Source organism: Fundulus heteroclitus, chromosome 21 (assembly GCF_011125445.2).
Source record: "Fundulus heteroclitus isolate FHET01 chromosome 21, MU-UCD_Fhet_4.1, whole genome shotgun sequence".
Lineage (NCBI taxonomy): Eukaryota > Metazoa > Chordata > Actinopteri > Cyprinodontiformes > Fundulidae > Fundulus > Fundulus heteroclitus.
The window spans coordinates 10,743,289-10,767,985 of NC_046381.1; the positions used below are offsets into that span (position 1 = coordinate 10,743,289).

A 24,697-nucleotide genomic window follows, 5' to 3' on the forward strand; every position below is an offset into this window, starting at 1 on the left:
AAGGACAAAATGGGGTTGTAATATCCTGTTTTAAAACTGCCGTTCGTGTTCAATGTTTTTATCTTTAAGTGACTTTTGAAACGCTTTTTTCCTCCTCTTTGTTTCCATGCCTCTTAGGGTGGACACCCCCCGCTCCTCTCTTTCCTGACACAAAGGGATATTTCAGCTGAAGGTTAATAGTTTCTCAGAGTGTCTCTACACTGGCGCGTGTGTTGCCCTTGACTGCAGATAGTTACAATAAAACAAGGATAAAAAGCCCTGGGGTTCAAGCTCTGCATGGACTTTGTGAAGTTTTCTGAATGCCACAACGCAAACTGTTGATGTGGTTTCAATAGAATATGTAGAGGTGCCGTCTAATATTTCTTCCTTTAAAAAAGCAAAACTAACTCACTTCAACTGCTGACCTAATCCTTGTGGATTTCCCCGGCATGCTGTGTTTATAAATCAGGTCACACAGCGTCTATTTCTGGAGGGGGAAGCTTTTGCACATTTAGAGCACCTGCCGTTGGCTCCCACCAACCACTGCCATTTGCAATTATTTTATCATCTTTTAATCTGAAGATTACTGAAATATGCTTCTTTTGGCGTGAAACAAAAGGCCAAAAGTCAGCCTCGACAGTTTGATTACATGCCCAGATATTGTAATGTCATCTCTCAGTTTTAAGATACATTGAATTTGCCAATGAATATGTAGATCAACGCATGTGATGCGTATTTGTGAAACAGTTGGATAATCATTGTTTTCACACTTTTTTTTTTCACAGATGGAAATCTGATAAAAAGGTTTGGCCTTCACTTATATCCAGCACCACTGAATCAATAATATGAAGAACCAGAATTTAGTTTTTGCCAAATCTTCTTTCTGAAATAAATGAGGCTCAGTCAGATTGGATTAAGCGTGCACTTCTCAAACTAAATTTTCAAATCTTGCCTCAGATTCTGTATTGGATTCAAATCCAGACCTTGTCTGGGCCTTTCTAACACACGAATACTGTTTGACCCAAATCATGACAAAGTTCTGTATGTTTAGAGTCATTGTCCCACTGGAAGGGAAGGGAAGGGAACCTCCACTCTAGCTTCGAGCCTTTTGTGATCTCTGACATTAACTCCTCCAAGATTTCCTTTTATGTTACCTCATCCATGCTTACATCAACGCTACGGGATTTATCTGTCCCTTCTGGGGAAAAAAACATTCCCACAGCATTGTCCTGCCGCCCACCACCATGGTTCATGATGGGGACAGTGTGGCTGAATTACCCCTCAGAAGTTAGAACTTAAATCAATGAATCTCTTCGTAACTGTTTTCTGGTAATAAGTCAGAAAAACATCAGGGGTTGCTTATTGTGCTCAGTGACTGAGTTGGCCACAACAAGCAATACAAGCTACTAACTATGTATAGTATGTGTTTTTAAAGCGTTTAGTGTGTTAAAGGTGAAAACAGTTTACTTTTGATCTCTTCTGTCCAGAGCCCCTTCTTCCACATGTTTGCTGTTTTCCCTGCATAGGTTGTGGCAAACAAGACGTCTTGTGTCTCTCTTTCAACAATAGCTTTCATCTTGCCGTCCTTCTTAAATGGAACCTTAAAGAAGTGCATGGCTCATAATTGTCCTGCACACAAATTCTCCCACCTGAGCTGTGGATCTCTGCAGCTCCTCCAAATTTACCATGGGTCTCTTGCCTGCTTGGTTGTTGTTCTGCAGGACGTTAAAACTCTGGCCCAGTCTCACGTCTTTTGCAATCCTGAGGAGGTTTTCTTCCAGGACTGTTCTGTGTTTAGCTCAATCCATTTTCCTATCAACTGACCAACTACCCTGTCCTCTTTGCAGAAAAAGCATCTTCTCAGCATGATGCTGCCACCCCCATGTTCAGCATTGTGCTCTTTTGACTGGAGTACATTCTTCTCCAACATTGAAGAATAACTTGTGGTAATCTGCAAATCAGACTTTCGTTTTTTTTTTTTGTTATCCCTTTGCTGTAGGAGATTGAAAATGTAAATGGCAGCCATGGTAAGGAAAAAACAACATTCCCATCTCAAGAGACATTTTTGCACATTTTTTTGCCTTCTTGAAATGCAAAAGTTTTGATTTGTGAATTAATTTTTTGTTTAGAAATAAAATGCATCCATCAACAAAACATTCAGCGTCAACAGAAAGGAACGTTCCTGCTTGCTTTTTAATTTTAACACAATGAGAACAAAACAAAAAGGTCCAAATCCTGTGGTGTTTTAAAATTCTGTCAGTACAGAGACTCTGAGAAAGAGACAGTAGGCAGAGCTGGAGGTAGCAGAGATCAAGATGTCGAGGCTCTCTTTGGGAGCGAAGAGGATGGATAGGATCAGAAATAAGTACATCAGCAGGACAGAAGGGATGTTGAGGCTGGAGCCACCCGGAAGGAGGCCGAGAGGAAGACCAAAGAGGAGATTTATGGATGGAGTGAAAGAGGATATGAAAGTAGTTGGTGTGAAAGAAAAAGATGCTGAAAATAGGGTTCGATGGAGACAGGTGACTCACTGTGGTGACCCCTGCAAAGGAAAAGCTGAAAAAAGGATAAGAGGATGATAGTGGTATTTCAAAAACCACTGTGCTAAAATAAAGGCTATCACTGGTGGGAAAAGTTAAAAACATTAAATCCTGAGTTAAACTGCAAGCAAATAAACAGTAAAATGTATCTGTTTTCGGTCACTTTGCACAAACTGCTCCCACTCAAATCACCACATTCAGCTTAATTTACTGCCGACCTGTCATAAAAGTAACCAGATTGAAGAAATACAAACATTTAAAAGTTATCTTGTAAGCTCACAGCAGAATTAAATTAGACGATTTTTTACTTGGCTTTGTCAGGATGTTTCATTAAAATGTACATTCTCTTTTCTGCGCCCACCCACTACAAACAGTTTTTTTTCCCAGACTCAGGTAATCAGCAGCATCCACTGTGATTGCATTTTAATTAAAAGCCGCCATTTTAATCATCCCCGGCTTGGTGAGTCGCATAAAGTGGATGTACCATTTTCAATGCCATGTCCCTGCCTTTCACACTAAAACAGGCACGCTCACACTCACACTTTATCTGAACGACTATGCCTGGTCGTAATTAATATTGAGAGCTGACAAGGCCTCCCTGAGAAGCCGTTAAATTATGCAGGGAAGTGACGAGGAGGTAAAGTTGAACCGACTGACACTAATTGCTGGATGCCGAGATGTGCGGTCAAGAGGGACGACATGAGTCCTTCAGCTCCAAGTGAGGTCTTCACACAAGTTTGGTCTTAAGTTTGTGGTCTAAGGTTTCAGTTTAATTCAGGGACACTTAAATTTTGCTCAAAAAGAGTTGAAACATGGCTTGCAAACAGATCTGTATATATAAATCTGTGCATAATGATAGATCCACTCACATTACCTTTGTACAATCTATGTGGAATGGGGAGCCCATGAAGAAAGATCAGACTCCGGCCTTGACACGCCCCTTTTCTAATATGTTGATGTAAGTATACCCTTCTCTCAGGCAAACATGTGAGATAGTTGCAAACTCTCTTATAAAATGAATATGCTCAAAAACAAAGACATTACAAGCAGTTGGACATTATGCGGGAAATCCTCTTCATATGTCAAAGTTACCTGGATGACCTGGATTACATGCAATTGTTAATGAATGCTAAATGGTGCCAGGGGACGGCTGAGACATTTAAACCCTGTTTTTATTGACATAACAACGGTAAACACACTGAAACTGCAATTGAACCAACAAAAAACCAGGAAGCAATGTCTTGAACCACTAACTGGTAAGGATGCTGCGAAGATAACGTCTTCATTTGGATCAACCACACCTGTATGGAGGCTCAGACTCCTCTTGCTTAAAAAGGGGCTAATGCCAAACCTTTTGAGCGCGTATGAACATCACTTAAAATTATGCCTCCAGCATAAATATGTTTGCCTTTTATTAATTTGTTGAAAGTGTTCCCCTTCATCCCACATTGACAAACCAGTTGGGCATCCAGTGCAAGTCTTAGATGGGTCTTAAAACAGATCTGACAATCTGTTGAAATTTTGTAACATTTCCCAGACCCACATGGGTTCCCCCTTTTACCCAGAGTCCAGCATTAAAACAGTAGAGATGATTAATCCTGGACTCTTTCCAACCAACTAGGCAAGGCAAGGCAAATTTATTTATACTCAAAGTGCTGTACATGAATAGAAAAACATTACAGAGGGAAATATGACATAGGAAAAGAAAAAAAAAAACTTTACATTATCAAAGGAATACGCTAAGTAAATCCTTGACTAGACTTCTTTAGTTTCACTGGAACAAGCTTCATCACTAATATCCCAAACTTATTTTTAATCTATGTTTCTATTCATAGATTAACAAACATTCAGAAAGCATAAAATCGCAGTATGTCCATCCATCCATCCATCCATCCATTTTCTAACATGTCTATCCCTTGTTGGGTCGTGAGGGGTGCTGGTGCCTCAGCTTTCAATGGACGAGAGGCGGGGTACACCCAGGACAGATTGCCAGTCTATCGCAGATTGCAGTACGTAATTTCTAAGTTTATTAGTTTTATATTTGTTGCTTCTGAAGCATTTACCTGATGGAAGAAGGGCAAACAGCACATTGCCTGGTGGGTGGGATCAGTGGAGATGCGTCTGGCCCTTCTCTGGAGTTATTGTGCATAAATTTAATCCAAATCCTGCAGACGGCATCCCACAATCCCCTGTGCTGTTCTCACCACCCATGCTAAATCCTTCCTGTCCCGAACTGTGCTGGTCCCATACCATACAGTTATGATGATACATAAAACACTCTCTATGGTAGCTCTATAGAAGTTCTTTAGCAGTTTAGTGGGAAGTCCAGACTTTTCAGTTTCCTGAGGAAGAAGAGCCGTTGTTGGGCCTTCTTCACCAGGTAGGAGGTGTTCGCAGTCCAGGAGAGGTCGGAGGAGATGTGAATGCCCAGGAAATTTGTGCTGTCCACACGCTCCACCACCTACCCCTGTATGTAGAGAGGAGCGTATTCAGTCCTCCTGGACCTCCTGTAGTCTATTATTGTCTCCTTGGTCTTACTGGTGTTCAGGATCAGGCTGTTCCTGGAGCACCACTGTGCGAGATTGCTGACCTCATCCCTGTAGTGGGACTCATCAATGTTGGAGATGAGACCAACTACAGTGGTGTCGTCCACAAACTACACCACTGTGTTTGTGGGGCGAACAGCAGAACAGACCTGGGTGAAGAGAGCCGGGCTGAGGACACAGCCCTGTGGCATTCCTGTATTGAGGGATCAGTGGAGCAGATGTTCCCGATCCTCACCACCTGGGGCCTGTTGGTGAGGAGGAGGTCGCTGATCCAGGAGCAGAGAGTTGTGGGTAATCCCATGTTGTGGAGCTTCAGAGCCAGCATGTCTGGGAGCACGGTGTTGAAGGCTGAACTGAAGTCCATGAAGAGCCTCCCAACAAAGGTGCTTGGCTGCTGCAGTTGAGTCAGAGCTGAGTGCAGTACTAACGCTGTGGAGCTATTCTCCCTGTAGACAAGCTGCAGGCTGGCCAGCAGCGATGGCATCCTTGATGTACTTTAGGAGGATTCTCTCGAAGCACCTCATGATGACGGGGGTCAGAGCAACAAGACAATAATCGTTGAGGCAGGTAATGGTTGGTTTTTGGGGTCAGGCACGATGATGGATGATTTCAGTGAGGCAGGAACCATGGAGAGCTGCAGCTGCAAGCTGGTCAGCATATGATTTAAGCGTCTGACCCTACACAATGTCTCGACCTGCGGCCTTGTTGTTGTTTATTCTCTTCAAGGAGAAGGTCACTTGGTGCAGCTGCAGGACGAGAGGCTGATGGTGCTCCTCTGGCTGTGGAAGATGCTCAGGCTCCCTGCTGCTTGGAGAATCAAAGCGTGCGAAGAAGGCATTTAAGGTGTCAGGAAGAGCCGGGTCGTTGCTGAGCTGCTGTTCACTGCGCTTGTAGTCGGTGATGTTTCTGAAGCCTCTCCACGTGTCACGTGGATTGTTGCTGTCAAAGTGGTCCTCGATGCGCTGCTTGTACTTGTGCTTTGCTTTTTGGATGCCCTTTTTCTATTCACTTCTAGCCCTGCTGTAGGCCAGTTTGTCTCCTGATCTGAACACTGCATCCCGGGCCTTCAGCAGGGATGCAGCCATCCACCCGTAGTTTCTGGTTAGGAAACACTTTAATTGTCTTTGTGGGTAGGACAACATCAGAGCTGAAGTGGATGTAAGACAGCACAGACGATGTATAGTTCTCTCGATCAGCGCCCTCTTTAAATATATCCCAGTCAGTGTGTTCAGAACAGTCCTGTAAAGCTGAGCAGGCCTCCTCAGTCCAAACCTGAATGGTTTTGGTCACGTCTGATTCTGCAGATCAGGGGCTTGTAGGCCGGTATCAGCTCCACCGCAATGTGATCTGATGCACCGAAGTGAGGAGCTGTAGCAGCTTTAAATAAGAATAAGCTAAGTAAATCCTTGACTAGGCTTCTTTAGTTCCACTGAAACAAGCTTCATCACTTACATTCAAAACTTAATTATTTTTATCCATATATTAACAAAGTCCTTAAAGCTGTGATCTGACCTTTCTGAAACTACAGCTAAAATAGGAGGCAAGCAGAGTAAAGGAAAACACACAGCGTGCATGTATGTTAGTGTAATCATGTGTATTAATGTGTTTGTGTGTGTGTTAGTGTAGGGGTCCGATATAATGGTGTGTAAAATAATTACATTTAAATGTTTATATTTCAGTGTGAATGTGCAATCCTGAAATTGTTTACTAGTTAAAGACCTGTGCCCATATTCTGAAAGATTCTCGGAGTCCTCTCAGAGAGCTCCTATCTTAGCCTAAAAACTTCTACCTAGGAGACTGAATTAGGAAATGTGTATCACGATGATGAAAACTAGCATTATTTATTGTTTGTCACACAGCATCAAAATGTTTTAAAGCACCTTATTTAGATCCTCATCATCATTTTGATTTGCTTGGCCCAGCTGACCGGAAGCCCTCATTATTTAGAAGCTTCAACTTCATAATTAGCTTTTAAAAGACACTTCAGTTGCTGATCCATCGCCCATAGATTGATGTTTAATTGTGCCTAAAGTTGAGTAATTATTGAAGAACTGATTTTGTAATGCTGTGAAATGGGATATGTGACTTGTTACATATATTTGGTGCCTACCACCTTCACTGCAGTCGTTGCTTCCTGTTCTATCTCTGTTTTTCATGGCGGCCAAGCTCCCGGACTAGCCCCCAAATTTATGTTAAAATCCAAATGAGGACCCGAACACCTTGAAGCTGCTGTTGATTGGCAAAATCTATTAACTAGAACATATAAAAGACACAGAAAAGGGATATTAACTTACATTACTGATTTATGACTCTGAACAGTTTTTTTTTCCAAAAATGAGTTTTTCCCTGACACCTTCAGTTTCTGAATAGCCTAAAAAAGTAGGGGGAAAAATTCATCCGTTCATTATGCAGTACAGGGTGAGGGCTCATGCTTGTTGCTTCACCAGCCCACATGTGTTTTGAGTGCATTTTGTGTGAGAGGTCCCCCTGTTGGAAAATGGGACACTCTGTTAACTTCAAAGGCCATCAGGTCTTTGTACACCCAACGTCGGGCATAAAGTCAAGCTTGTTCCCAGCGTTGGTCAGGATTTCAAGGGGTAGTTGTTGGGAGGCAGGTGTCTACTTTGGAAACTTCAACATCTTATATTTGCTTTTTGCAGATGATGTTGTGTTTTGTTATTTTTTTGGCAATGCTATGCCATTACCTCCAGGTTTTAATGGAGTGTGATAAGAGTCACCTCCTAAGGCTTCGATTCTGACCTGGAAAAATGACCATTACTCTCTTTAGGTTGTTAGTCAGTGTCTACTTCAAGAGGGAGGCGTTCAAACATTTTCATGTCGTGTTCAGGATTGGCTGTTGGATGGAGATGAAGATGTTTGAACAGATTGGGGCTTAGTTAAGGTAGCTCAGAGATCTGATTAGGATGCACCCCTGAACACCTCCCCTTACATATATACTTATATATCCCATTTGAATATCCCACTGGACCCTCCACTGTATGGAGGATGGATGGATGATGTGTGTTATGCTACCTCACCCGGTCGGCTGTAAAACACCCTCGGTGGACCAAGCTCGTTTTTAACCGTCAGGCGACCCCCATTTAAAGTAAAGACGCTCCAAACAGAAAAGTATACTTTAACCTTTTTAATCTACCAAAGTCAGAGAAACGGTTACAGACACATCAGCGCTGATGGGGTCTTGATCGGCAAGAAGCCCCGACCGATCATCTCACAAGCATTATAAAGGAATTCTATAATAAATAGAATTAAATAAAAAATGCATTGTATTTTGAGGTGCTGTAGTTGGAACAAATTGCATTTATCAAAGGTTTTAGCAATAGAAATATATTTTTGTGTGAAAACATTGAAAGTTACTTAAACACACAAACAATTCCAGGTTTAGATTCAAACATTGGGTTTAGAGGTGATAAAAAACTCTTTACATTGTAGTGAATTATTAAGTATCTGTAATAACAAGGGGGCAAAGCTATTTCCATCACATACATACTGGAGTCTTTTATTTTAATCTGATCTGATTGGCATATACTCAGATTATGTTTCATGTCTCTCATTTGAAAAATCTGACCTTCGTCACACGTTTTCTGGTCTTTCCATGGGAAAGGACAGCTTTCTGTCCATCCATTAGCATGATGAACACATTGTGTATGGAACAAAATAACATCCAGTTGCTTCTCCTCAGTTCAGGACATCCTGCTTTTCGTTAGAGAGAGCTGAGTGACCCTGCAGCACAGCGATAATGCCTCCCTCTGCATCATTAAAGAGCCATTTTGCTGACATATCAAGGCCATTACCTCTGAAAGGCGCAGTTTCATGAACAGCACCCTCCGCTCCCAAGTAAAATAGCTTTTCAGCATATGCATAATTATGTTCCCACACATATGTACCCCGTAAGAACAAAACGGAACCGATTAATGATGCGGATGCCGGATCTGCAAGTGGGAAACCTGAAAAACTTTGGAAACTTTCTCCCTTGTCCACACCTGTCCTCATTATCCATCCTTTCTGTGCCAATCGATTAACAGGCCTGATGCACCGGTCTCTTCTCATTATTAAAGAAGTCTGACAGAGACATCTCCTCCTCCTCAGCCTGTTCTTCGCTCACGGTCATGAGCTGCTCATTGCTGTCCGTCGAGGCCATCGGACCAAAAGGGGTGCATCCAGTTGTGTCACTCAGTCTGATGAGCACAGGAGGGGAAATAACAAAGATAAAAGACGAGCAGAAAGGGAGACAAGGCTTGGCCCAATTGTTTGCATTTCTTCTCTTTGTTGACAAACTGCAAAGCCCCTTAACTCTGATGTGTGTCTGAGCATTTCTCTGTTCGTTGGAGAGGCAGAAACTTATTTGGAGTTGGATTCTCTCTGACCTTTAGTTCTAGACTTTGACTGGGCTATTTCCGCTGCCAAAAAACATTTAGAAGAATCAGGGTAGCTTTCTGGGGCTGTTTTTACCCTCCTGTACTCTAAAAAAGGGGGTAACTTGGTGGTAAAATTCAATATATTCTAGCACAAAGCATGCAATACTTTTCTTGGTAGCAAGTGGAAGACGCCCATTACTTTATTCTATATTAAATCAGTGTCTCTTTACAGCTGTTATGGATCCAAGTCATATTTTAGGCTCTTAAGAAATTAGATGCTGCTGCATGTGTGTGGTGGATGCTCCTTTGGGACAGCTCTCTCAGGCTTTAGTTATCAAATATAAGTGAATAACAAGTCATTCTCCAGATTGATTCAAATTCTGCTTTACTGTATATAGCTGGAGCAGTGAATTTTAATCCTAACCCGAGCAATCTTTTGTTCTGTACCTGGAGTCTGTAGGAGTGCAGAAAAGATGATATACGTATCTAGGCTTGTATTCTGTTTGGGTAATGTTTTCAGTCTATTCAGTTTTCTCTATTCTGTATTATGTTTTTTTAACAATTAGGTCAGTATTTGCTGCGGAGCTGCAAAAACAAAAACATGGACTTCTGGCTTTTCACCAATCCACCATTTTTTTTTTTTTTTGCTGTGATTTTGTAGCACAAGCTCAAGGATGTCGAAGCTACAAGTGGATAAGTGTTCAGGAAATGTTTGGTTGTTGGATGTAATAACCCAATTCGTCGTACCGTCCCCAAGCATACCACAAAAACGGCCCAACTTGTTTGAGTGGAACGGCTCTGCAATCTGGAGGGTGGCTTGGGGTGAAGTGCATCCTTTGCATTCAAAGAGACAGCACTGAAATGAGTTGCTCTCAGATGCACCTCAGAGAAGGGGTAAAAGAGGAGCTGTGGAGCAACAATGATGATGACTTCAGACCAAAGCATTGCAGTTCCACTTTATACAGACCCCATCTGAATGATTCACATGTGAAAAGGAAGAGCTGAAAAGCATGATATGTCCCCTTTAATGCTGAAAGTCACTGGGTTTAATTAAGTGATAAGCAAGTCTTTTCCTGATGATGAAACTCTGCTGCAGTATGAGGAGTAACTGTTCACAGCATGCTGACCTAGTATCCTTGTTCCATGGTAGAAATACTCAGGAAAAACAAAAAAAACATAAGAAAATACAATTTAAAAAGCCAAACAACAAAAAACATCCAGTAAAGTTCACGAAAAAGGCTTTTCAGGTGTCATAGTTGAAACGCACCCCTAACACATGCATATTATTTATATACAAGATCTATGTGTAAGGTTTATTATCCTGCTGGCGGATTAACCTCTGCCACCATTATGTGGTGGCAATGGTGCATACAAGGTGATGGGATAACCAGGTAATGTAGAAAAACAATAGTTGCTGTGGGTTTTATTTAAGAGAACCAATGTGAAACAACAATTGTGAGGGATTATACATCAATCCATTGAATCTATGGTTGTAACGTAACATAATGAAAAAAGGATACTTCTGAACTTACTTTAAGTCGTATGCCAGCTAAACACTGAAATGTTTACCCACACTCAGGAGGTCATTTAATGTCTTTAAAAACATAAAAACGCACGGGATCAACTGTGCTGATCAGCATGCAGAACAATAGAGCACCTCTTTTTTTTTTTTTTTTTAGTGCGATATGAATGCAGGGAAGAGCTTCTCATAATGCCGCTGCCATCTGTTCTTTTATTAGTCTGGAACATCGCTTCTCCATCTGAGCGTTAAAGGTAATTAATATTCACACAACATTCGTATATGGAAACGTTGCCAATGGAGCTCGGGTATTAGTGTCAGAGTCAGGATAGGACAAGTCGCTCTAATTGATGACTGATGCCTGAACCATTAGCGGCGAGCCTCTCGGTCCGAGTCCACTAAGCTGTACTCTTTTAGAGCATCGGCTTATCTAGACATTGTAGCATTTGACCAAGTTTATGACTTTTTCTGAACAAACAAACAAATTGAAACGGTTAAACTGTGTTTTAATTGGTTTCCTTCTCTGTTTCCTCGGCCTTCAGGTTGTCTGTTTGAAGATGAGCTCTGTGCAACGTACGAGTTCTGCGTCAACGGTAAGTGAAACCGTGCACCCTTTCTCCGTGTCAGTTGTGAAAGGTGTGGAAAAGTATCACTATTATAAGTTTCTTGCTGTTCATATTAATGGAGTTAAGTCTTTATTCCACTTTCCGAAGCTGCTCGCATGCTGTTTATTATCTTGTTGGATATGGTGGGGGGGTATAGGACGGTTATTTGTGGAAAATCTATTATTTTGATTTGTATGAGATGCGTATGTTTGTATCTGTGTGTCGTCTATGCTGTGCCCCTGTTTTTGTGCAGTGTGAGTGTACAGTATAGGGATGAAGGGTGCAAAATTTACAATCTGCTTCACATCAGAGTAATCTCATTTTGTTGTGATGTCAATGTTTTTTTTGTTTTTTTTTTAACTAAAACATCTGCAGATTGTTTTAGGATGAAAGCTCAAAGCTTTATACAGTCTATGAATTTCCAACAGTGGGGTCATTGGCAAACTCTTTAGTGTCCAAGTAAAGAATTTGTTTCCCTTGTTTAAATATAATCAGGTTTGAAAAAAATCTATACATTTTTTTTGAGAGAATTCAGTACCAAATTTCTGAAGCAGTATCGGCCATTGCTGTTATAGTGGAGGGGGGGGGGGGGGGGGGGGGGTCTTACAGCACTGCCCCCCCCTTATCCCTCCCTCCCCACCGTAGCAGTGTTAATTATTATTGAGTCATATTTTGTGATTCCTAGTTAATCTGGTCCAGAGTCAGATCAAAGAGCGACATTTATGCCTTCTTTATGTACTCTCTGGTCCTGGATCTGTGTTACCTGTTTCCTTTATCGTGTAATTTGATTGGTCGGAATGCAAACTGCGTGTTCCTCAGGCTGATGGCCAGGGACCAGCTACAAGGGACTGGAAAGTGCGAACAAAATGGACCACTTTTTTATACCTACCAGCTCCACCATAACCTGACAAATAATCAAAAGAAGAAAAAAAAGCTTTTTTGCGCTAACAAGGCACCTTGACTGCGCAACCACACATGCAAGCAGAGGAGTTCAGGTCTGTCGGCCTGCCTCGTGCGTATAAAACAATGTTTTTTATGTGATTTTTTTTACCAGATTCATGGAAAAAATATTGATTTGTGGCAATTTTGGCTTGCCATAGACTCGTTCATTATCCGAGCAACAGCACCAACCGGAGAGGGGAGCCAGGTGTGTGTGTGTATGCACACAGACACAGCTGGAAGAGGCTTAAGTTAGCTATTAAACCTGAATGCCCACCCAGAAAAGGCTTATTGGAAGCTACAGCTAATCCCTTTATTCACTTAGCAAGATGTGAGGCGGAGGTTTATATATAAACTAAACTTATTAAAAATCATACTTTTTTTTATTCAAAATAAAACTGTTTTATGTATACATTATTAACAACTGAAATATTAGTCATTATAAACAGGACGAAAGGTGAGGGTCCAGAAAAGATTATTTGTGGTTTGTTTCAGATTAGCTTGAGTTTTTTGTTTGGTGATTGTCGAAACATTAAAAGCAGTTAGTTAATATGCTCTGTATACGTATGATAAGCATTTATTAACATGCATTTCACAATATTTAATAATTTCCCTCTGGGATTATTAAAGTGGTTCTGAATTCTGATTTCTGATCATTGCCAGGGATCAGGAAATACTAGCACCATTATTTCCTGCAAATAATAAGTCTTAGCTCTGTGGTGCCGCCATTGATTCCACCCTTCAGAAATACAGGCCGAATGGTCCCTGCAAACCCAGCAGATAGAGTTTAAACACATTAAACTGTAACTGAAGGGGTTTCTCCTAACAGATTTTGGTTCCATCTCAGTCTAGAGCTATTAGTCGATATTGTGACTGTTTTCTCTTGACACGATGAGGTCTTTCCAGCAAACTGCAGACAATCAGAAACATCATACACAAACCATTTCGCCCTGGAAGATGGACGTGTCGGTCTCTGCGGTTGCCGTGACAACGCGCCGCCTGATGAATGAATGGACGAAGGGAGAAATGTCGGGTCTCCCGGCTTAATCACACGGCACAGACTGTAATTTTGCAGGGAACTGATAGGAGGTGGATATTGAAGATTTTCTTCATGGCAGAGTCAAGAACACTGGAAATGTATTACTCCATACCGGAAGGGTTTCATAAACAAAAAAAATCATCTTCATCTTTATTTATTTATGCTTTCCTTGCAGACCTTTTAACTAAATGCCTATTCGCTGAGGTTGTGCGGTTAGTTCCCTTTCTTTCTTTTTTTTTCCTGTGAAGTGTTTCTTACAACAAGACGAAGCAAGCCGAGGCACAACTTGTTCTTGACAGACAATAGGCCTGCTGGAGAACATGATGTGACTGAATGTTGGAACCAGGAGACACGGCTGGTGCTGACAAAGATAGGACGAGTTTATTACCTTATAATAGAAGTGAGACTTTTGGTTTATAACAATCTACCTTTAAAATTATTCTTTTTTTTATTTCATGTAATTTCTCTCTAACATGATAACCGAAGAACAGACGAGAATGAAAGAATGTCAGAAATCAAAAATGGATAGATTAAAATTTTGAGCAGCTTTCTTGAGACTTGTTAAGTTTTATGAATCAGCCACAACTCATAAAACTTTAAATATCTGTGAGTAAGAAAGCTTGATCTAAAATGCAATTACTCCTTTTTTTTGCAAATAATTCCAGTGGTATAGCAATCTATGGTGTGCAAGTTCACTGTTCATAAGACGTTATTACAAGTTCACTTCACAAAGATTAAAGCTACAAATATTTAATTGTTTTAATTCTCCACCAAGAGACTCATAAGCTTCACCTGGTTTAAATTAATTTCAAAATATTGTCGAAATAAACAAGAGCTAAAAATATATTGAATTCAACCCTTGTTCTGCATCTCATGAGGGCATTTTTCAGCGCTGAAGCTTATGAAGTTTTATGTTCATTTATCTTTTTCTTTTTAAATAAGATAACATTAAAAACTGGTCATTTGTACGATCTGTTGGATTCTGATATAATTTCCATTTATTTTCTTACTTCTGTGTTTTTTGTTATTCACTTATGTCAATGCTAAATGGTTACCATGTCCAAATTAAGAATGTTAAATTATTTTTATTCTTTGTTTAAAATACTTTTTATGTGCAAAGCAGCTCATAGCAAACCGTGTTCTAGATGGAAACACTGTCTGTGCCAACATGAACTACATTTTAATATGGCTGAATTCTTAGTAAAACCTAATTAATGTATTCAGGACCTGATATGCTGCTATTTTAGGATATTTAGCCTCCTTCATGCTGCTAGAGGTGTACTGATATTGTGATTTCTTGATCTTACATGTTAGGCGGTAATCAGGAATGGGCGTGGCTGTGAAATCGAGCTATTAATTTACTTAATCACAGTTATAATTTAACAAGGGGAGAAATTATATTTTCACTTAGGGCCAGGCTTGATTGAAAATCTTTTCTGGAATTACTGGAAAACTGATTCTTTATTTATCAAGATTACCTTTTTCTGATATTAAAATAAAATCAATCACAATTCAAAAATCGAATACATTTGGTTTTGCCAGCTCAGGCAGCCTATGTAGATATACATTTAGAAAAATGTTAGGGCTTATTGTTAAATGATGAAAGGCATTTCACAGTTTCAAATCCTCTTGAAATGGAAAATGTAAAGTGCAACACAATGTATTAATCTTTTATTAGCCCCATTTTTGCTTTTAATTTATATTAATAGAAAATAGAACCACAAACATCCAGCAACATTTACTAAAAGCAGACTTAGGTGTGCCCATAATTAGCAAGGCTAAATAAAGCAAAGATCTTGTTCTTGTTGCTGAAAAGGTGATCAACCCAAAAACATTAGATATCGTTGGCTGTTTTTGTTTTTTTGTTTTTAGCTGATCAGTTTTGGCAGCTTATAAGTAAATTCAAATAATTACAAAGAAATTGTTTTTTAATAAAGGAGCAATTTACATTTTGTGTGCTGTAAAAGTGATTTGAGTTAACTAACTAGAAATGTTAAACTAAAGTTTAGAGTTATCCATCAGGAAAAATATTTGAACTATATTTGTAGTTGCTGTAAGTCCTCTTGACATGAAACAAATATGTTACTCTTCATGTTATTAATCCCCCCCCCCCCCACACACACACACAAAAAAAGACCAAAACAAAACTGAACCACAGTTCAAAAACAAGCAAAACAAAAGCAAAAAAAATGTATCACTCAGAATGTGAGGATGAACACGTAACTGTGTGTGACAGTAGGTTGTGCGCCATATTAGAGAAGCAAATTTGCAGCCCTCGCTCACTTATTTCCATATTAACCCAGTTTCAAGAGAACAGGGAAAAGAGGCAAGGCCGGGGAGAAGCCACTTTAATTAAAGATCCTGCTTCTTTTTTTTTTTTTGACTAATATAGGGAAACTGCTGACAGCTTAATAACAAAATATCTACAGGCAGGAAGAACGTGCTTACTTGGTGTCGGTGCATATACGCTTATAATTCATGCGGATGATCTGTGTTCACACCACTGTCTCTATCCAATTTAACTGGAATGTCGACGATAAGCTGTAAGTTAGGACGGTGTAGAAGAAGACATAAACCCTGTATGCATTTTCTGCACGGTGTGTAAATAAGCAGATACCAGGGAGTTGTGCCTACAGTGCGTCTGGCCCCTTTCACTCTCCACTGGACTCTCAGTGAGCGGCAGCCACAGCACAGACAGATGATGAGTGGGAGTAACTAGGTCTGCCACTTTCACTCTCTCCCAGGTCCCTGATGCAGTAACCTGGTTTATTCTGGGCTGGGTCAAACGCTTTCTTCATCACCCGAGCTGTTGCCATGCAGGGCGGTTAGGGGGAAGGAATAGGTCGCACGAAGAGGCTCAAATATGGCAAGCTAGTTTTTTATAGATTTTATTTTCCAGACTTACACAAAATAGTGTATAGTAGCTTACCTTGGCAATGCCGTCTAAACCAAAAAAGATAAAACGACATCAACAACAAACACCATAAGGCTTATAATCCCAGCTCAATTAAATGACATATTTGGCTCAGTATTAAAACCTTTCAATGGAATAACTGATTGTTATAGTATTTTAAGCTATCTTCTATAGAGAGATAATAAGTACGGTAGTCTTTATTTTACATGTAGCTGAAAGTACTCAGTCATCTCAGTCGAGGTTGAGTTAATGCCTGTTCAAACTAGGGATATTTTTATAGCTACTCGTGTAATTATAGTGCTCTCACTTTAATATCATGATCTTTATATCTGTTTAGGTCATAATTTTCAAGCGGTTTAGTATTCTTTATTCCCCATTAATTTTTTTTTAAACAATTATGTCACAGTATTTGCTGCTGAGCCGCTAAACAAGGTCACTGACTTCTGGTTTGTCTTGATTGTTTTCGCCGCGATGTTGTAGTGTCGCTGAAGGATGCCGAAGCTACGAGTGGATAAGTGAAAATGTTTGGTTGTTGGGTGTATTAACCAACGCGTTTCATTACACCGTTCCCCAGCATACTACAAAATAGGGGTGGAGGGGAACGCTCTGCGACCTGCAAAGGGGGCAAATTGTGAAGTGCCTCCTTTAGATTTAAAGAGACAGCACCAAAACGAGTTGCTCTCAGACACACCTGAGAACAGGGGCAAATGAGGGGCTGTGGAGCAACAATGATGATGAATTCAGACCAAAGCATTGTAGTTCCACTTTATATAGACCACGACTGAATTATTTAAATGTGAAAAGGAGTAAATGAAAAGCATGATATGCCCCCTTAAACTCTGACATGTGAGATATAACCCTGATAAGCATAATGGCTCCTGTCAGGGCTAATGTAGTAATATAATTTTTAGAAAGAGTTAGTATTTATCCAACTTACTATCTTTGATTAAATAAATCCTTACCATCCATCATTCAATCTCTTGCTGTCAACTCGTGCTCTTTAAAATCTTAGGAATAATGCTGGTCTAGCCGTTCTCCTGAAAGGATAAGTGATTACCTGGAAAGTCATTTTAATTTGCGGTTCTCCAGAGTTTTTGCCTTACGAGCTGGATTGGCTCAAACCAAAGTGCAGTGGATAAGTGCTGGATGTTTCCCTCGGGGCATCGGTTGGCTCCTATTAAACACTTAAACCAACAGAGTTGTATCGATCCGCGGTTATCCTGCCTCCTCCCGGGCCAATGTTGTCCGAAATGCCTGCACTGTATTTTAAACTTAAGTGATTTAGGTGATGCTGCTATTGATCGGCAACCAGTTCACCTGCAGCGTAAACATAAAACACGCAAACATCAGACACGTCTGCACGACCTGAAAACCGAAGCACGACGTGTTAAATTTACAGATCGAGAGACGAACTGTAGCAACCTAGTAATTACGCTTATTTATGCTGCAACACTAAATCCAGTAGGCAGGATGCTTTTTCATGTGCATGGAGAGTCTTTATTTATTTCTCTATTTAAATGTGCATGAATGTAATTATCATTTCAAAGCCACAACTGCCATAGATAAAAGGCCAAAATAGCCGGTAAACACTTCATTAATCATACGCTGATCACTTTAGCTTTTGTTCCTGCACCTTTTCTTCATTAGACGACCGCATCTGGTCCAGTCTCGGCGCATTGATTTGAGCCCATTCATTTTCATGACAAGAGCTGCGCAGCTAATACACCTGTTCCACTACGTCTTAATTTGTCTCCCGGGTCCGTTCGTCTCTCCTCTCGCCCCACGAGACGCTTTACAGACGCTTTGCTGACTGTCAGCTTTAGTACCGGCTCCTGTTATATTCCAGCATTAGCTTTCACAGCTTAAATAGCTTTAGCGGCAGAACCGTGTCACTGTCTGTCACAGCGAGACGAGATGCTTCATTCAAAGCAGATTTTTTTTTTTAGCAGGAAATATTCTATATTCCTGTCAACTAGCTGTGTATTCAGACCGAGAATGCCGCTAATGTACAATAACGTTTATGTACTATGGGTTTCTCTGATCAAAGCTTTCTTTATTGCTCATCCTATCGTAAAAAGGCAAATTATATAAATCACCCACTTACAGTAGTGTAAAAAAGCTTCTTTATTTTTTGCATTTTTCAGGTCATCAAATTTTGATGTCAGACAAAGATAATCTGAGCAAGTACAAGAAGCAGTTTTCAAATGATTTTATTTTATGATGGGGAAAATGCTATCCAAACTAACCTATCCTGAGTGAAAAAGCAATTGTCTCCCATTTTAATAGAATTCATAGTTAATTCTGATCAACCAAATTTGTATTTGTTTAACTTTACAAGCCACACTCTGGCCTGATGTCTGCCCGAGCCGTAGAATCAAGACATCTCATAAGTTGGACCTCTATGACAACATGAATTAGGCTAAAAGATCTCAAAAAGTCGTATTTCCTGTCCGAATTAGAAAGAATTCAATAGCAGATGAGAAACAAAGCCACTCACATCTATGAGTCTTTCAATGATTATAGACCAATTTCTCGGCCTTTGGCCCCATAACAAACCACATTAGAGCTATCACCTACACATGGAGAAAAAAGTAAAAAGTGGCGTACCTTCCCATGAGAGGTCAATCCCCCAAATTACTCCAAGAGCACATTGAGGACTCATCCTGGAGGTCACAAAAGAACCCAGAACAGGTCACGGTTCATGATATAACAATAAAAAAAGAGACTAGGCAAAGGTTTATTGGTGTTGCCTGGTCAGACTTTAGACATGAATGTGACTGAGAAAGCTTAAACAGGCAGTCCGTGCTTGAAAAACCTCCAATGTGGCTGAATTAAAGGTGACATATCATGTTTTTCCACATTTAAATCATCCAGCTGTGGTTTATATTAAGTGGAACTACAACTTATTTTGGTGCTGTCTCTTTAATATCTAAAGGAGGCAATTTACACCCCGCCCCCCTTCAGGTCACAGAGGGCTCCACTCCTCCCTGTTCGGCCATTTTTGTAGTATTCTGGAGGATTGTGTAATGAATTGTCTGGGTTGCTGCATCCAACAACAGAACAATTTTAATTATCCATTTGTAGCTTTGACATCCTTCAGCTCGGACTACAAAAAAATACAAAATTGCGGCAAAAACTAACGATGTGAAATTGGTTAGCCAGAGGTCCATGACCATGTTTAGCAGCTCTGTAACAAATACTGTGATGTAGTTGTTCAAAAAACATAATAGAGAATAAAGAAAACTGAATGGCTTGAAAAATATGACCCAAATAGAATATAAAGATATCTGTGCAGTGCCTGGGGAGACTACATTCAACTTTTAAGCATTCCTAGAGGCTCTAAGTACGCAACAAAATGTATATAAGGGCTAAAAAAGTAGATATTGCACGTTATGTCCCCTTTAATACAATTGAGCAGGCCAAAATTTCTCTTTCTCTTTTTCCCTTAACATTAAAATCATAATTTGAAAAACGCAATTTGCATTTACTTAGTTTATAGCTCAAGTTTTGTTTCATTATCAGAAACAAATGTGACAAAAATAGGAGAAAGAAAATGTAGGAGCGCAAAATATTTTCCCCAGTATTGCATAGTTTTCATTATGTAATGTGGAGTTTTATTACCAAGGCCGGTTATTATTAGTCATCCACATACTAAAGATTTCTCACAAAAATTTCGGCATATTTTAGAAGGAGCTCCCCGCTATTTGATTCGACAGGCCTCTCTATAAGTTATATTTTCAGCTTCTGACAACCCTCCATGGATGCAACACATGCTGCGCTCCTCCAGGCCTGAAATTAAAATGTTGCTTTTCGCTGTCAAATATAGGGTGGAGAAGGGGAAGGGGGGGGGGGGGGGATTGTTTTTTTCTCCTAGCTGTCAACTGCAGTGAGCCTTGTTCTGATCCCTCTGGTGTCGGGAATGCGAGCAGAAAAGTGACAGAACAAATCTTTGTGTTTGGCACTACCTCGATAATTCAATCACGTGTTAACGTTTGCCAAACAAGGATTTCTTTGTTGCAAAGCACCGTGAGTCTCTATATTTATTGCTCCAAATCCCTGCATGTCTCTTTGCTAGCGGGAATGTCCCTGAAAATGGACATGTGGCATTTGCCATTAGCAATGAACCTACTGAAGGATTTAGAGTTAGCGCCTAATGAATGTTTTTCTAGCTGTGACAAGAGAAATTAAGGATTCGTTGAGTGAGTTATGTCATCGGGGATGATTAGAATAGATTTCTGGCAAGCAAAATGAGCAAACAAAAGGCAGTTGGTGTTTTGATGCGCAAAAATCTGTGGGTGGAAAGTTTTCCTCCGTTCAAAATAACTGCTGAACATTGTACTCTCTTGAGTGTTAATTCTCCAGCTCCCGCAAGCTTTTTTCGTCTGTTCAGAGCTGTCATTTAACACGTCGCAGACAGAAGGAAGCATCTAGAAAACACTTGCACCTCCTTTAGGAAAGATAAGATAGCAATTGGCAAACCTCAAGCGTTGTCAGATTTCCTAATTTATGTAATTATTCTTTCGATTTTACCCTAAGCACATAGCGTAGCAGAAATATGACACTTTCAATGGGAAAACGCCTTCGGATTAGCTGGCTCATTAGTGGAGATAATATTTTCTGCAAACTTTAAACTTCACTTGTCTGTTTTTTTTAGTTTTCTTGAGAAGCTTGAGCTCATCACATCTTCTATGGTGAATTTAAACTATGTAAGGATCTGATCCAGCCATGTGGTCAGGGTGCTCCATGCACATTTTGTCTGAACACACTTTATTTTAATTTTTCTATGGCTTAATGGGTTGCATTTGACTCTGGATCTGACGTTTCTCTACTTTCTGTTAACTTGGCGAACCAGATTGATTGTGTATCACTCTCTGTTCTGCACATTATCAATCTGGGGCCTAGTCCACACGTAGCAGGGTTTCAAAAAAATGATATCTACCCTACATCGTTTTTGAAAATAATACTATACACACGGGAAGTTTTTTAGAAAGGTTTTCATTCAGGCGAACTCGCAGAAATACCCCACTGAGCATTTTTCAAAAAACAGATAGGGAGGAGCGTAACGCAAAAATAAAATTTATGTCAGCCTATCAGAATCCTTCAAAACAACCACGACTTCCTGTTAGGATTGAATCATGGTGCGGGGAAGTTTGATCTTGTGGACAGATAAAGAAGTTGAGCTTCTTTTAAACACCATATTAGAATATAAAGTTAATAAAACTGAAGACAATGTCGATTATAACTCCACTATATGGCTAAATGTATAAACAATGGTCGTACATGTGTGACGCAGTGCAGCAATATTTATTGTAGACCATGATATGCTGAACATTAATATCCGTCTTTTCATGTACACGCGCAGGCTTGAAACTGGAGTGTTTATAAATCTCCACTTTGGCCGGTGTCTTCAGGAGCGTTCATTTTAAAGGATGCATAATGGCGTTTATGTGTGGCTGAAAGGCATAACCTCATAAAAATGTCTTGTTTTCCCAGATATCCTGCTATGTGTGAACTAGGCCTGGGACTGCTTATAATCTCAATGTTTCAGATCACAATCCAGGATAATCCAATCCCTCCAGTTACAGGGGAAATTAGACTATCATGAAAAAGTTAAATATTTTTGTCACTCATCTCAGAAAGTGAAACTCATATTTTAGATACATGAATCACACATGGAGTGAAATATTTACGTAAGATGAATAAAGGATGTTTTAAATAGAAATCTCAGACTTCTGAAAGGTATGTTTCTAAAGCACTTTAAAGCATTAAAATGTATGTTGTGGCCATAGCATGGCCTACACAAGCATGAGGAAGACTGCTGACTTGACAGATGTCCAGAAGACATCCGAAGTCATTGACAGTCGTCACAAGGAGGGTAAACCATAAAAGGTCATCACTAATAAAAGTGTTGTTCACAAAGTGCTGTTTCCAAGCATATTTATAGCTGAGTGGAAGAAAAAAGCATGGTAGGAAAAGGTGCTCCAGCAACAGGGATAACTGCAGCCTTGAGGGGATGTCAAGCAAAATCCATATAAGAATTTAGGGGAGCTTCACAAGAATGGACCGAGGCTTGACTCACCGACTCAAGAGCCACTGCACACAGATGAATCCGACACACGGGCTACAGACGTCTAATCTGGAAAGGGTCGGACCTGTTTCTCAGTGGTCCGAGCTCTTCTTTTCAGAGTAATGTAAAGTTTGCATTTCATCTGGAAAAATCAAAGTCTCAGAGTCTGGAGGAAGCGTAGAGAGGCACAGAATCAATGTTACATAAAGTCTAGAGGAAAGTCTCCAGTAGTCAGTGATGGTTTGGGGTGCCATGTCATCTGCTGGTGTTGGGCTGATGGGTTTTCTGATGGGTCTACTGTCAATACAGCCATCAACCAGGACATTTTAGAGCACATTTTATTTCCTTTTGCTGAAAATCTGTTAGGGGAAAGGAGGAGGGACATTCAGCAGAACTGTTTGAGCTGATTGGATGAAGCTACACCTAGTGCCCACCTACCAAAGCTTGGTTTTAGCCAATCACGGTATCAAATAAAAATGTAAGCACCAGGCGTCATGAGAAACCAAAACAAGTTACGCTGGTCAAGGCACTTCTTGCCGTTCTTCTGTCAAAGATAAAAACATGGATTCTGACAAAACAGATATGATAGCAGCAGCAATGCGTGCGTCCTCCTGTGTGGCCATGTTTATCTTGGTTTGGCAGAAAGAAGTTATTAGTTGTTGACCAAAATACTGTCATTTAGCGCCACCAGACCCACCACTCCCAGTGTAAAAACAACCTTTGATACTTTCTGGTTACAAAATGTCTTGGAATCTCCCAGAATAACCTGTTGACCCTGCAATCAAACCTCTGTTTTCTTGCTAAAGTGCACAAACACAATTAGAAATGAAAAGAGAAAATCAAAGCATGTAATGAACATTAGCTCTTGTTTGTTTTGTGGTTCCTGGCGTGCTGGCGAGCATCCGTCTTATTGATGCCTGCCGCCACTCCCCGACGTCTGGAGGCTAATTAATAGGAGGCGGTGGTGAATGAAGTGTTGAAGCCCATCATTAGTTCCCATCTAATCATGGCGCCGTACCTTACACGGGCTCTCAGATGACTATATTGCTGATGGCTCACATATTGGCGCACAGAGGAGAGGGCTCAGATTTGCATAGTTCGTCATCTGAGACATGCACGTGCACTGATGGACCCCTAGTGGCGTTCAAGCGCTGGATCTGAGGAAAGTGCTCCTTCCTGCTGCAGCTCAATTTCTTTCTTCATTCATTTTTATCTTAAAAAAAAAAAACATACGCCATCTGGCTGCAATTCCCCACAAAACCGTTGATATTTGAGAGTTCTTGTGAGAATTCGGCACCGATCTGATACACGGCAAGTACAGGCCGCCGCCTGGCCCCTCCCTCCTCCACTTAACCCTCACACAGCGCTGAGTGCCAAGCTGAACCGCTGCAGCAATCACACTTCTTCTCTAACCCGTAGCATTTGAATATTACATTAAATGAGATGATTACCCCATGGGAAACAGACTGAAGTATTGCATTAATACGGTGCATGGCTGTGTTTTGACAGCTTCTTCTCAGCTGGCACTGATGGAGTCCTGTACTGTGAGCAAAGGAAACAAGTAAATGGATAATAATGCTTTAACTAGTCTTTGAAATTAATTGTAAAGATTTCAAAGTGTGTTGGAGTATTTGTTGTGCAGATGACTTCCCTCTGTCTCTTCCTCTGCAGGGTGTTCAGGCTAAAAGATTTGCCGGGGGCCTGAGCACCTGTTAAAGGTTCTGGAAGAGTCCACTTATTATATAAGGCTGCCTGTTAAGATTGCTGTGAGCTGCTGCTGACAGCTCCTTTGACCTGGTGAACAGTTTGTTTTGCTGTTTGTGTGCCTGCTTAATTTAGGTGAATAAACTCCTGGTTGGTGTGCACTTTATCTCTGCCTCAAGCCTCCTGCATAATCCAGCCGGTAAGGGCCGATCCAGCTGCAGCAGATAGGCAGATAGATAATATAAAGACAGTTTAACAGTTTTACAAAGTAGATTCTATTCAACTCAATTCAACTGTATTTATTTAGCGCCAATTCACAACACATGACATGCCAAGGCACTTCACAAACTCAAATTCAATCAAATCATACAAAAAGATCGGTTAAAACGATTCCTACCTAAGGATCAGTTGACTAGTTTTGTTTAATTTAAAATCTTGATTATTTTCACTTCACTTTCACTTTCACTTT

General features: G+C 40.4%; 1 protein-coding gene across 1 annotated transcript in view; it reads left to right on the forward strand.

Moving 5' to 3' along the window:
* Window positions 1-24,697, forward strand: part of ptprn2 (protein tyrosine phosphatase receptor type N2) — a 212,557-nt gene that overhangs the window by 16,199 nt on the left and 171,661 nt on the right. Inside the window, exon 2 of the mRNA XM_036125606.1 lies at window positions 11,503-11,553. Within this exon, the coding sequence (XP_035981499.1) occupies window positions 11,503-11,553 (51 nt within the window). The remainder of the gene's footprint in view (window positions 1-11,502; window positions 11,554-24,697) is intronic.